The sequence below is a fragment of the Syngnathoides biaculeatus genome, chromosome 3 (genome assembly GCF_019802595.1).
Source record: "Syngnathoides biaculeatus isolate LvHL_M chromosome 3, ASM1980259v1, whole genome shotgun sequence".
NCBI classification, from domain to species: domain Eukaryota; kingdom Metazoa; phylum Chordata; class Actinopteri; order Syngnathiformes; family Syngnathidae; genus Syngnathoides; species Syngnathoides biaculeatus.
The window spans coordinates 36,974,798-36,989,850 of NC_084642.1; the positions used below are offsets into that span (position 1 = coordinate 36,974,798).

Consider the following 15,053-nt stretch of genomic DNA (forward strand, 5'->3'; position numbering starts at 1 on the left):
CTGAGTTGAACTGAATTTGAAGTTATTTTTTCCACTATGAAATTGTGCAGTAAGTCAAAAATGTTTAAAGTAGCATTTTTATTCATTTAAGGCAATTGATGCACTTATTTTTTTCCATTAAAGACTAAAAAAACTGTTCAAGGTATTTTTTGTAAGTTGAACTCTATTTCTAATTTATTTTTGTTTTCTTTAAGGTTAAGGGTACAATGTTTTGCAGAGCTGCACATATAACACATTTATAGTCGCTGCGGAGAGTGGAGGGGCGCGGATTGTTTTCTTCTCGCAAGGGGGTTGTGACGGAAAATAACTGCGGTAAGCCAACAGCTGCTCATCTTCGGAAAGCAGCTTTCCTATCAAAATTGCTGTTATCTGGGAAAATGCATAGTTGTAACATGTCAAAATGGTGTCATTTTTATCATCTGTAAAAGTCAAAATGTAAACCATGGTACAATTCATATATTTTATTTATTGGAAAAAAAACTGGTGATATGACTCAAGCAGACAAGTACAGATAAAAAAATAATTTGAAAAGGTCACTTGAATGTTACAAAACCCCAAAAAGATGGAAAAGATTGAAAACTCTCTCTCTCTCTCTTACACACACACACGAATCAGTAGTCTGTTTGAAATATGTATTGCTTGGAGTATGAGAACCATTCCAATAACAATTTGCTACCATAATGACTACATTGCAGACAAACGTTTAGTTTTTTTGTTTTGTTTTTTCTTAAAGGTTTCTCATTCTGAGGTTGACACACTGTTTCATCACAGTGGTAATCAGCCCAACAAGCACACCTCATGCAAACATAAGACCCAATAATTTGGACAGACGCCGAGAAACACAAATCCACAAGACTTGCTCCCATTCAAAGAAGAAAATAAACAGCTATGGAATAAAAATATTTTCAGATATATCACCTCGCGAAGCATTGGAACTCTTAATTTCTCTGTGCATGATTCATGGTATCAACAATAATCAATGAGCTGTAGTGTACAGTTAAGTTTGCAATTTGCCTGAGTGGCTGTTTACATAAATTGCCCCTTCAATCCGAAGAAGAAAATTTAATAGAATTCTGTCCAACAATGTTGGACTAAAGAAGATTCGCATACTGCTTTAACTTTTAACCAAAGCCAAAGATTTCTACGCATGATCAAAAACTGCTTAAGTTGAAAGGCGGGTCAATGAAGGCAATCATTATTGTTTTGGTCCCTGGTGGGCCATATTGACCACCCTCACTCTCAACTGACAGATTTTTGTTAACACACTGGTCTTTGGAAAAACTACACTCAATAGGTGCAGTACATTTTTATACCTACTTACAATATATGGCTGCAGTGTTAGAAAACTTGTTTTTTAGAAGGAGCGGGTAATGCAGCCAACGCTTCAACCTAATGTTTCAGGCCTAGTTTATTTTTGTTTGTTTTCCGGGTGTTGAGACATTCTCAAGTAAGTTTGTGTACTACACAAAGAGCAGATCATGTCTCTGTGTACTTAGAAAAAAAAAAAATAAAAACTTATGATGGAAAAGGGTGCAAAAAAAAATGCTGATTTTGGAGACCAAAGATGTCTTGCACAGTGTTGAAGCACTCAAAAAGAAAGGAGAGAAAATATACCAAAGCATGAAAAAGTAAGTATTTGACAAGCTCTCCTGTTTCGGTGGAGTGATATCATTGCCGCACTTCAACATAATTGGCAGGGAAAAGACCATAAGCCCCTCTGCAAATGCCACGCCACCAGCCTTCATCGATCATCTCAATGTTGGTGATGATGTCATCGGGATCAAAGGAGATCTCATCTTCGCCAGCTGAAAGGAAAATTCTCATTGGCGATGAATGCAGACATCATAGATATGCACATGCATAAAAAGACCAGCAGCAAAAATCAGAGAATAAAATCCAACTTTCAAAATTGCTTCCATCTTTTTAGTTTTCTCACCTGCTTGGTAGTCATACAGGGCAACCGCAGTCACACCAGTGTCCTCACCAACTGCATACTGCTGCTCCTCTGGAACAGAATGGTCATTTGTTAAGATGGATCACCAAATTTTTGGGGAACTGAGAACTACACTTGGTGAATGGTAATTCAAAGAGCTACCAGTATGATAAACTCTTCTGAAATAATCAATTTCTTCAAACTGTCTTTACTAATGATGGTATTAATCATTAATGATAGACAGTATACAGGAAAGCCTCGGTTCTCGACCACAATCCGTTCCAGAAAGAGGTTCGAGAAGTGATTTGTTCGAAAACTGATACGATATTTCCCATTACAATTAAATGAAAAAGAAACAATGCGTTCAAAGCCTAAAAAAGGGCTTTTTAGAGCATTTCTTTAACTTTAACGAGAAGCGATGGAAATATGTTGACTGATGCCAGTAGTGTGGTAAGTAGATGGAAAGAGTACTTTGAGAAGTTAATGTATGAAGAAAATTGGAGAGAAGGAAGAGTAGAAGAGGCAAGCGTGATTGACCAGGAAGTGCCAATGGTTAGTAAGGGGGAAGTTAGAAAGGCACTGAACGGGATGAAAAATGAAAAGACAGTTGGTCCTGATGAGATACCAGTGGAGGTATGGAAGCAGTTTGGAGAGGTGGCTGTGGAGCATCAACTTATGTAATAGAATACTAGCAAGAGAGAAAATGCCAGAAGAATAGAGGAAAAGTGTACTAGTTCCCATTTTTAGGGACAAAGGCGATGTTCAGAACTGTGGAAACTACAGAGGAATAAATATGACGACCCACACAATGAAGTTATGAGAAAGAGTAGTGGAGTAGTGGAGGCTAGACTCAGGACAGAAGTAAGTATCTGGGAGCAACAGTATGGTTTCATGCCTAGAAAGAGTACCACAGATGCATTATTTGCTTTGAGAATACTTGTGGAAAAGTACAGAGAGGGACAGAAGGAGCTACATTGTGTTTTTGTAGACCTAGAGAAAGCCTACGACAGAGTACCAAGAGAGGAACTGTGGTAATGCATGTGCAAGTCTGGTGTGGCGGAGCAATATCTTAGAATAGTACAGGACATGTATGAGGGCAGGAGAATAGCGGTGTGATGTGCCGTAGGTGTGTCAGAAAAATTTAAGGTGGAGGTGGGACTGCATCAGGGATCCTCCCTGAGCCCCTTCCTGTTTGCGGTAGTAATGGATAGGCTGACAGATGACGTGAGACTGGATTCCCCTTGGACCATGATGTTCACAGATGGTATTGTAATCTGCAGTGAAAGTAGGGAGCTGGTGGAGGAACAATTACAAAGATGGAGGTACACACTGGAAAGGAGAGGAATGAAGATTACCCGAAGTAAAACAGAATATATGTGCATGAATGAGAGGGACGGTGGGGGAAGAGTGAACCTCCAGGGAGAAGAGATAGGGTGGACGACTTCAAATACTTGGGGTCAACAATACAGAGCAATGGAGAGTGTGGTAAAGAAGTGAAGAAACGGGTCCAAGCGGGGTGGAACAATTGGCGGAAGGTGTCTGGTGTTCTATGTGAAAGAAGAGTCTATAAAACAGTGGTGAGGCCGGCCCTGTTGTACGGATTAGACAGTGGCACTGTAGAAACAACAGGAAGCAGAACTTGATGTAGCAGAAATGAAGATGTTGAGGTTCTCGCTCGGAGTGAGCAGGTTGGATAGAATTAGAAATGAGCTCATTAGAGGGACAGCCAAAGCTGGATGTTTTGGAGACAAGGTTCGAGAGAGCAGACTTTGATGGTTTGGACAGGTGCAGAGGCAGGAGAGTGAGTATATTGGTAGAAGGGTGCTAAGGATGGATCTGCCAGGCAAAAGAGCGAGAGGTAGACCAAAGAAAAGGTTATGGATGTGATGAGGGAGGGCATGAAGGACTGTTAGTGAGGAAAATGCACGAGATGGATGGAAAAAGATGACACGCTGTGGCGACCAAGCCGAAAGGAAAAGAAAAAAGAAGTGGCTTTTGACCACATCACCCAGTGTGCAGCAGCCCTCAATTATTTCTTATGATTATTATCATTGAACAACAGGAAACAAACAATACAACACTTGTAATCAAGTCTACATTTTAAATTAAATTAATCCCACTTTTCCGCCACCGGTGAATCAATTCTAGAATAGGCGTGCGGCCTACTAATTTGGTCCACCTGCTACCAACGGAGACCATGTCACTGACCCCCGGTCTAGTGGTTAATGGCTGGAATACTTTATAACCAAAAGAAGTTTGACGCTGCTTTATCCACAGCACAGTTTATGTACTGCATTCAAATGGGCGCATTCTATTCAGGGTTGGGATTCTCTATCACAGGGGTTGAAGACTAAATATTTCAAAATGTAATTTCAAAAGAGCCATACAGTATTTTAAAAACTAAGTACAAGTATATTTGTGCATTTATGTAAGACTAACACTTTTGAAGTATAAGAAGTATCTGAATTATTTTAAATAACATTGTTATGATGTTGCTAACCAATGATGACAAATGTACTTTCAATTAATGAGACTTCTGGTGCTTCATACGTCGTTACATTAAGCTTCATGCGGGCGTTGAGACTTCCACCCATTTATCGTGAAAATTTGATTTGCCATCATGATGGTATGATGGTGAACGATTTTGCCGACAACGGCATGTCTTTTATTCATTTGATTATCTTGTCTTCATGCGAAGTTGCCAAAATGTTTATTGGCAACATCGAGGACAAATGCTTTGGGATACTCTCCATCTGTGAATTTAGACACACAGCAGAACCCTCCCTCTCCACAAAGGCTGTCCACTGAAAACTTTGGTGGTTCTCATGTTGTTTTCTTTTGAGTAACCTTTGTCGAAAGCGTTTCCATCATTAGTTGTTCCAACACGATCGGCATTCCACCCTGCACTTGTGGACCTCGAGAGTCACACTAAACAACGGCAACACCACAAGGACAAACTGCGTCATTTGTGTTGCCTGGCACACCAAACTATGGCAACTCCACTTGAACAAACCTTCTCTACCTCAATTGCGTTGCCCGCACGACAGAAATCACATGTACAGTATCTTGTTATGAGGGCTCAGCGAGGCATATGCAACCACCAAAAGAGCCAGGTGTGGCTAGCAAGCCGTAGGTTACCGACCCCTGCTCTATCACCAGAAGTACTTTGAACCAGCCTAATGGAATGCACATTTTATGTATTGTCATCAAATGAAAGCATTCTAAAATTGAGGCTTACCTTCAGCGGGGGTCTGATAAAGTACTTCCGGCTGTTCAGAGTGACCCTGCGGTTCTGATTCATACAGTTGCTCTCCATTTTCATCAGCAACTTCGTAGGTATCATCTGCATTCTAGACAGGATGAGAAATTTATTGTATTACGGTCTTCAAAAGTGTCTCTGCGTGACATGTATACATTTGAACTGACTCGTAGAAAAATTATACACAATATGTACAGTCTTTTACTTCATGCATCTGACTAGATCGCAACTAGGACTTTGACATTTCTTTGCCATTATTTATGGCATCATACACTAGATTGTTTTGTGCTTTGCAAAATGGCTGGTCTTGGACCAATTGTTCTCACCTCCCTGTGACTGGTCACACAACCCCTCTATCCAATTTTCTCAACTTCAAGCAAATTATTTGTACAGCACTAGTCATACATAAAAAAAAAAAACATGTACCCTCTGTGCCGCTATGGACCTTTCCGATGGCGATTTTAAGCGCCCCCCCCAGCCATGTCCCACAAGCTTCCAAAATGTTGATTGAACACAACATGTTTGAAGTCGATTCTCTATCGTGTATTCCAGATAATATTTCGGTATATTTTTTGCAGAATGCGTCAGACTTCCCCAAGAGTTCTACAGGGAGGTCTCAACTACAGTGAAGAAAATAAGTATTTGAACACCCTGCTATATTGCAAGTTCTCCCACTTAGAAATCATGGAGGGGTCTGAAATTTTCATCGTAGGTGCATGTCCACTGTGAGAGATAATCTAAAAAAAAAATCCAGAAATCACAATGTATGATTTTTTAAGAATTTATGTGTAATACAGCTGCAAATAAGTATTTGAGCACATGAGAAAACCAATGTTAATAATTGGTACAGTAGCCTTTGTTTGCAATTACAGAGGTTAAACGTTTCCTGTAGTTGTTCACCAGATTTACACAAACTGCAGGAGGGATTTTGGCCCACTCCTCCACACAGATGATCTTTAAATCAGCAAGGCTGATGGGCTGTCGCTGAGAAAGAGTTTCAGCTCCCTTCAAAGATTTTCTATTGGGTTAAGTTCTGGAGACTGGCTAGGCCACACCAAAACCTTGATATGCTTCTTACGGAGCCACTCCTTGGTTTTCCTGACTGTATGCTTCAGGTCATTGTCATGTTGAAAGACCCAGCCACGACCCATCTTCAATATTCTGACTGATGGAAACAGGTTGTTCCCCAAAATGTCACAATACATGGCCGCAGTGATCCTCTCCTTAATACAGTGCAGTCGTCCTGTCCCATGTGCAGAAAAACACCCCCTAAGCATGATGCTACTACCCCCATGCTTCACAGTAAGGATGGTGTTCTTGGGATGGAACTCATCATTCGTCTTCCTTCAAACACGGTTAGTGGAATTATGACCAAATAGTTCCATTTTGGTCTCATCTGACCACAAAACTTTCTCCCATGACTCCTCTGTATAATCCAAATGGTCATTAGCAAACTTAAGACGGGCCTTGATATGTGCTTGTTTAAGCAGGGGAACCTTCCATACCGTGCATGATTTCAAACCATGACGTCTTAGTGTATTACCAACAGTCACATTGGAATTTGTGGTCCCAACTCTTTTCAGGTCATTAACCAAGTCCTGTCGTGTAGTCCTGGGTTGATTCCTCACCTTTCTAAGGATCATTGAGACCCCGCGAGGTGATATGTTGGTTATGTTTAACTTCTTCACTTTTGTAAGGATTGCTCCATCAGTGGACCTTTTTTCACCAAGCTGCTTGGCAATTTCCCCATAGCCCTTTCCAGTTGTGTGGAGTTGTACAATTTTGTCTCTGGACAGCTCTTTGGTCTTGGCCATGTTACAACTTTGAGTCTTACTGATTGTATACGGTGGACAGGTGTCTTTATGCAGCTAACGACCTCACACAGGTGCATCTGATTCAAGATAATAAATGGAGTGGAGGTGGACTTTTAAAGGCGAATTAACAGGTCTTAAAGGGTGAGAATTCTCGCTGATAGATGCGCAAACCCTTATTTGCAGCTGTATCACACAAATTGTTAAAAAAAAAAAAAAAAAAATACATTGTGATTTCTGGATTTTTCTTTTTCGATCTCTCTCACACTGGACATGCATCTACAATGAAAATTTCCAACCCCTCAATGATTTCTAAGTGAGAGAACATGCACTATAGCAGGGTGTTCAAATATTTATTTTCTTTACTGTATTTCATGCAAGGATATGTACACGGAATTAAGATTTTGGACAGAGCAGAATGCAATATCATAGTTACAGCGAAATGTTGCTGAACGATGCAAAAAAGTTTGACACCTCAGAAACTTCATATTGAAATCCAACAGGATAAAATAGTGGAATTATAGTGCACATTTAAAGCAGTAAGTGAGTGAGTAATTTTTACTTGGAAAGATCACGAGTAATATTGTAGTCTCTATAAATGAGTGGGTGTATTCATTTGACTTGGCTCATAATCAAACCCAGTGCTCTCTCTTAAAAGTCTAATCTAACACAAATAGACATTTCTCTTGCATGACATAAAACATTACACACTTCATTCAGCAGGTCAATGATATACTAACAAAGTGAAACTCGTTCTCCTGCAATGTATACAGAACTGATAATGATTAAATTAACTCAGAGAAGATACTTCTCCTTCACTTACCTTCGAACATACAGCCTTGTGTTTGTATATATTATTGACATTTAGTTGTACGTGCGGTCTTCTGCGAGCCTTAATCCATCATAGACATTTTATCAACTGTGTTTTAGGCTTTGGAAGGGCCTAAGCCCCCGTAGCTCAGTGGTTAGAGCACTGGTTTGGTAAACCAGAGGGTGTGGGTTCGTATCCCACTAGGGCCTCCACCTCCCTCCCCTATATGCGTTCATCTGAGATGATACGCTGTGGCGACCCCGAAAGGGAAAAGCCGAAAGAAACACACACGTTTTAGGCTTTGGATAAGTAATCAACTGGGCCCCTTGAAACCTAGCAGGATATCTTTCATCAGAATTGCACATTCCCCAAGTGCATCTGAGGACCATTTTCTTCGTAACATTACCTTTTCCAAGCGCACGCTACTGACACCAGCATTGCTTGTGGGACAATATGGCGAGAGGGGCGTGTCAAGTCAGGGGTTAAGACAATGCGGCTATCTGATTGGCTATTATTGTCCAAGTAATTGACAGGTCAGAAAGGTCCATGTCTACATCTCAACCTCATCGGCTGAGATAGATCCTTGCTTCTGTTGCCAAGGCCTCCCTCATATGTTTTGTTGGATTTCTTTCATGTATACGGACAAAATTGCTGGTCACCCTTTGTTAATGAAAGAAAAACGCACCCACCATGCGAATAACTTGAATCTGACAATATTTAATGGAAATTGACCAATGAAAATCATCCAAAACTTTATATCTTGTTGTACAACCTTTAGGGATAATCACTGTAATCAAATGATTTGTATAACTTTCAAAGAGACCGCCACAACTCATCAGATTTTTTGTCCGGTGCTTAATGAGCAAACTGCGCCAGTTTCAGGTTTTAAAGGGAGCTTTCTACAGAATGCATAATTCAGCTCCTTGCATTGATGTTCAAAAAGATTTAGATTAGGGCTAATATAAGGCCACTTTTGAAATCAATTGGTTTGGTTTTAGCCATGATTGGGTGTTTTTAACGGTTATGGGTCATTATTCTGTTGCAATATCCATAATCTGCTACTGACACCAAGAGAAAAAAAATTTCAGAACAATTTGTGCAAATTTGTTGGAATTTCTGAATTTTCAAAATGTCAACAACATTACAGCAAGACAGTCATCATCATAATGGTTAGTAAATTATTGTTTCACTATATGTCATTTAGCGTTTATTGTATCAACCTTGTCATAGCAGATGCAGTTGCAGTTTGAATTGAATTAAAGTACTAAGATTGAACAATGGGCAGCATAATTCCCTCTACAATATCTTTGCAGACGCAAGACACCCTTCGTCAGATGTAGCAAAGCACCTCAGAACATAAGTCCGTCACAGACAAAACAGCTCAATGATTCTTTCAAGTAAATGACAGGTTAAAATTTGTTGTGAAATGACATTATAATTATATAAATAAAATTGATTTGTCCATGCTATGCTAACCTGGAAAATGCAGCCCTATGGGGCCACAAGCCAGTGCAATCTGTAGGCCGGTCTCAAGCCCGGATAAATGCAGAGGGTTGCGTCAGGAAGGGCATCCGGCATAAAACTGTACCAAACAAATATGACCATTCATCGAAAGAATCCCATACCGGATCGGTTATGGCCCAGGTTAGCAACACCCACATTCGGCACCGCTAACCTGCAGGACGTTGGTGGAAATTCAGCTACTGTGGTCGAAGACAAAGAAGAAGAGGAAACCGGATCCGTCGGGACAAGAAGAACAGGAATGCACGGAGCTTACAACTGAGTGTAGGGACTTTGAGTGTTGGGACTATGACAGGAAAAGCTCAGGAGTTGATTGACGTGATGATTAGGAGAAAGGTTGATATATTGTGCATCCAAAAAAGCAAGTGGAAAGCTAGTAAGGCTAGAAGTTTAGGAGCATGGTTTAAATTATTTTACCATGGAGTAGGGGTTATTTTAAAAGAAGAGCTGGCTACTAATGTCTTGAAGGTGAAAAGAGCATCAGATCACATGATGAGGCTGAAATTTGAAATTGAGGGTGTTATGTCTAATGTGATGAGCAAGTTTGCACCACAGGTAGGATGCGAGCTACAAGAGAAATTCTGTAAGGAACTAGATAAAGTAGTTCTGTGCATCCCAGACAGAGAGTGCGCTGTAATTGGTGCAGATTGGAATGGACATGTTGGTGAAGGAAACAGGGGTGATGAAGAAGTGATGGATAAGTATGGCATCCAGGAAAGGAACTTTGATGGACACATGGTGATGGCACAGTGGTCAGATCAGTATAATCCATTGAAGTTACATGGTTCATTAACGATTCAGACTACAGCATTCCCATCAGAACATTTTTAAGAACAATTTTGTGTTTTTGCAAACCTACAATGAAAATGTCAACGAACAAAAAAATACTTTGCTAACCAAACCAAGCCAACTATAAATTTAAAAGGTCGCTTCCAACTTTGATCAATTTTTTTTTGTCGCATAGTCGGGGCCACAATGTGTTTTCAATGGCAAATGTCCGGGGTGATGCCACAGGCAGTAGATGCAGCTAATATGGCGACCACTTTGATGTCGAATGACACTTCCGCAACTTTGCACATGGAGAACGTGCTCTCCGCTCATTTACTTTTTCGTATTGACATTGAAGTGAATAATGTTATATGTATTTTTCATTTCAATATCTATTTTAGAATGTTTATCGGCATGACACTTGGGCTTTAATGTTATGTTGCCTCCAATATTTATAATACAGAATTAGCTTGTTGTGCACTTTATTGTCTGTGCTTTCATCCTTGATCAGGCTCTGGGTGGAATTTTAACATTATACACCATCTCATCCTGTACTCTCTACTTTGGCTTCAGACCAGACCTTCTTTTACTCACCACAATTTCTTGTATTATTCACATACCCCGACATTCATTAAAGCAACAGCACTTTTTTTTTTTTTTTTTTTTTTTTTTTTTTTTTTTTTACCATTATTATTGAGAGTAAACATAAGCAGCATGTCTAACTCTCTTGCTTTACGTTGCCCAGACTGCATTGCCAACTAAAGCACTTGGTGATGGACGGTGTTGGTAATTTACCCATTTAAAAGCCGGGGGGGGGGGGGGGGGGGGGAGAAGAGTCAGTTAAGGAAGTAGAAATAGTCTGAGTAGCAGACGTTGTGCTTCCGTGTTAAAAAACAAACAAAACAAAAGGAAGCCAGGCTATGGTTTACTGCGCTGGATCGGTTTTCATGTGCGTGAAGAATGTGCAACAAGTACGCAGTTGCATTGGTCTGGAATTTTTTTTTTTTTTTTTTTTTTAAATCCATGCAATTTAAGACAGAATTCCACCTATAAACGGAAAAAATCACGTCTGTAAGGGGGAAGTTAGAAGGCACTACAAAGGATGAAAAATTGAAAGGCAATTGGTCCTGATGACATACCTGTGAAGGTATGGAAGCAATTTGTTTGGAGAGGTGCTGTGGAGTTTTTGACCAACTTATTCAACAGAATAGTAGCAGGCTCTCGCCTGGAGAATGGAGGAAAAGTGTGCTCGTTCCCATTTGTAAGAACAAAGGCAAGATGCCTGGAGAATGGAGGAAAAGTGTGTTAGTTCCCATTTTTAAGAACAAAGGCAATGTTCAGAGCTGTGGAAACAGAGGAATAAAGTTGATGAGCCACACAATGAAGTGAGGGGAAAAAGTAGTGGAGGCTAGACTCAGGACAAAAGCAAGCATCTGCAAGCAACAGTATGGTTTCATGCCAAGAAAGAGTACCACAGATGCATTATTTGCCTCGAGGATGCCAGTGGAAAAGTACAGAGAAGGTGAGAAGAAGCTACATTGTCTCTTTGTGGATCTAGAGAAAGCCTATGACAGAGTACCGAGAGAGTAACTGTGGTACTGGATGCGTAAGTCTGTTGTGGTGGAGAAATATGTTGGAATACTACAGGACATGAATGATGGCAGCAGAACAATGGTGAGGTGTGTCGTAGATGTGACAGAAGAATTTAAGGTGGAGGTGGGACTGCATCAGGGATCAGCTGAGCCCCTTCCTGTTTGCTGTGGTAATGGATAGGCTGACAGGTGAGGTTAGACTGCAATCCCCTTAGGGCATGATGTTCGCAGATGATATCATGATATGCAGTGAAAGCAGGGAGCAGGTGGAGGAACAATTAGAAAGATGGAGGCATGTACTGCAAAGGAGAGGAATGAAGATTAGCTGAAGTAAAACAGAATATATGTGCGTGAATGAGAGTGGTGGAGGGGAAAGACATGGTGACTTTAAATACTTTGGGTCAAATATCCAGAGCAATGGTGAGTGTCGTAAGGAAGTGAAGAAACGGGTCCAAACAGGTTGGAACAGCTGGCAGAAGGTGTCTGGTGTGTTATGTGACAGAAGAGTCTGCTAGGATGGAGAGCAAAGTTTATAAAACAGTGGCGAGGAAGATCCATGATGTATGGATTAGAGACGGTGGCAATAAAAAGACAACAGGAAGCAGAGCTGGAGGTGGCAGGAATGAAGATGTTGAGGTTCTTTCTTGGAGTGAGCAGGTTGGATAGGATGAGAAATGAGCTCATTAGAGGGACAGCCAAAGTTGGATGTTTTGGAGACAAGGTTTGAGAGAGCAAACTTCGATGGTTTGGACATGTCCAGAGGCAAGAGAGTGAGTATATTGGTGGAAGGGTGCTGAGGATGGAGCTCCCAAGCAAAAGAGCGAGAGGAAGACCAAAGAGAAGGTTGAATGATGTTGTGAGGGAAGATATGAGAGCACTGGGTGATAGAGAGGTGGATGCAGGAGATAGGCTCAGATGGAAAAAGATGACATGCAGTGGCAACCCCAAACGGGACTAGTCAAAAGGAAAAGAAGATGCTAGCCTGGGAACAGTGATGCCAAGATACTTAAAAAATATTCACCATTTTTCGTAACAAGCGACGGAAAGCTGGTATTGGCTAGGAGGCCACCGGGTGAGGTTTCGTCAGCACATTTTGGTCATTCCCATAAGACGTTTTTACTTTCCTTTCAATAACAACAAACAAAGAAACAACAATGGCGAGCGTGTAAGCGTGTCTGCTTGAACAAATATACCCAAATGACCAGATATGTTTAATTATGCTGCAAAATAAATCGAGATGGTGGAAACGTAGGTACTATGTGGAGGCGGGAGGAACTGAGTTGTCTGACACTGAGTACATCACAGCATGTAACTAAACGGGCCGATCTCAAGACATGAGCTCATGGTTCTTGATGCGCAGCAATTTTTTTTTTTTCAACGTGCAATAATATGATGAGGTGATTAAACATTTATATGGTTTTCCAATCATAACTGCCCTCATTGTCTACAACAGGGGTGCTCAATGAGTCGATCGCGAGGCAGTCTTGGTCGAACGGGGGACTGCTTGCCCAAAAAAAAAAAAGTCAGCCAATGGTCCCTTGAAACATGCACAATTGTGCACCGCTGATGCAGTCTCGATTAAAAGTATAACATACAGTTATTCAGTTTGTGGCATTTTACAATGTGATTCAATGAGTGAGGGATGACTGGTTGTTTTATCCAATGGCACAATTCACATACATACTGTAAAAAATGAAAAGAAGTCAACGACCGCTGCCCCGCCACACTCTCTCTCCCTAGTTTAACTTCCACTCGCCCCCCCCTCTTAAAGACATACACTCATAATTAGAAATGTTACAGTACTTACGCAGCCCATCAATGTTTTTATAATGGACGAGATTTTCTCTTTTCCGAGTGGGAAAGGTTTGGTCTGAAGCCAAAGTAGAAAGTGCAGGATGAGATGGTGTGTAATTTTAAAATTCCACCTTGGCACAGCCTGATCCAAGATGAAAGCACAGATAATAAAGCGCACAAAAAGCTAAAATAGGAGGCAACATAAAATTAACCTTAAAACGGTTTGGGAGCATAACCCCCCACCCCACCCCCATACACTTGAGGAACAAACTAATACTATGGCTATATTATTGAAAGAATAGGAATGGTAAGAAAAAAATCTGTGGGTTGTGGAAGTGTTTTTTTTTGTTTGAAGTAAATGTCAACATGTAATACAGTGGTGTGTGTTAGTAGAGTCATTTTTTTATTAACTTCATGAATGTTTAACGAACAAAGACAAAAGATAGTCTTTAATGTCTTGAAGCCCACCTCATATGCTGAAGAGAAAGCAGGCTGGACAGGTGCAGTTGTGCTTGGAGTGGGAATTTGGCTCGCTGGAACAGGAGAAGGAGCTTTGGCCTGCTCTTCAATTCTACGTCGTGCCTCCTCTTGCTCCTGTTTCTCCTTAGCCTGCCGACGTGTTCGCTCTTCTTCAGCTCTCTTTCTGTCCTCTTCCTCTTTCTGTCTGGAGATATTCTCAAACTGGGCCTTAATATTTCCTGTGCTGCTGCCAGCTGCATGAAAGGGAGAATTGGAGATGTGAGATTGAGGACCATTTTTTAAAAGCACTTGGGTATGGGTACTCTACTCAGCTGCTAGTCTGCTATTATTTTGAACACTACTGTATGTATTTAAATAGCACATTTCATACACAAGGGAACTCAATGGGCTTTACATGATTAAAAGCATTTAAAAACAAAGAAACATTTAAAACGAAAAAATACACTTAAAACGGCATATAGTGCAAAAAATATTTAAAGATGGAAATACTAAAAAAAATGTGAGGGAAAAAAAAGTTTTTAAACGTGGATTTAAACACACGTGGGACTAGTGTCACTTCTTTTGGTAACTTATTCCATTTGTAGGCAGCATAATAGTCATATGCTACTTCACCATGTTTGTTTTGGACTCTGCGCTTCACTATTTGACAAGACAGTCGAGCTCAGACCACTACTGGGTTTGTATTCCATTAGCATTTCTCTCACGTATTCAGGACCAAAACCATTTAGTGATTTATAGAACAGAACCAGAACTTTAAAATCCATTCTAAAGCTGACTGGAAGCCAGTGTAAAGACCATACAATTGGAGTTGTATACTCTAACCCAGGGGAGGGCAAACATTTTGACTTGCAGGCCACACAAACTCTGACACCAATCATACAGGGACTGAACACGTATCAGGGGGTTCGGTACACCATATTCTCGAAGGACCCCCACAGGACTCCCCAAGGGACACAGTTGAACGCTTGCTCAAAGTCCACAAAACATAACATGTAGACTGCTTGGGCGAATATCCATGCACGCGTTTAAGGACCCAGCCGAGGATGTAGAGCTGGTCCACTCTTCCAGTCCACTGTTCCACAGT

General features: G+C 40.8%; 1 protein-coding gene across 2 annotated transcripts in view; it reads right to left on the reverse strand.

Annotated features, from left to right (window-relative positions):
• Positions 1-446: 446 nt before the first annotated feature.
• Positions 447-15,053, reverse strand: part of LOC133498602 (src substrate cortactin-like) — a 39,682-nt gene continuing 25,075 nt past the window's right edge. For both annotated transcript variants that reach the window (XM_061815661.1, XM_061815660.1), the window contains exons 12-15: positions 13,958-14,202; positions 5,172-5,283; positions 1,937-2,005; positions 447-1,805 (exon numbers count right to left, since the gene is read on the reverse strand). In XM_061815661.1, the coding sequence (XP_061671645.1) occupies positions 1,669-1,805; positions 1,937-2,005; positions 5,172-5,283; positions 13,958-14,202 (563 nt within the window). In that variant the 3' untranslated portion in view covers positions 447-1,668. The remainder of the gene's footprint in view (positions 1,806-1,936; positions 2,006-5,171; positions 5,284-13,957; positions 14,203-15,053) is intronic.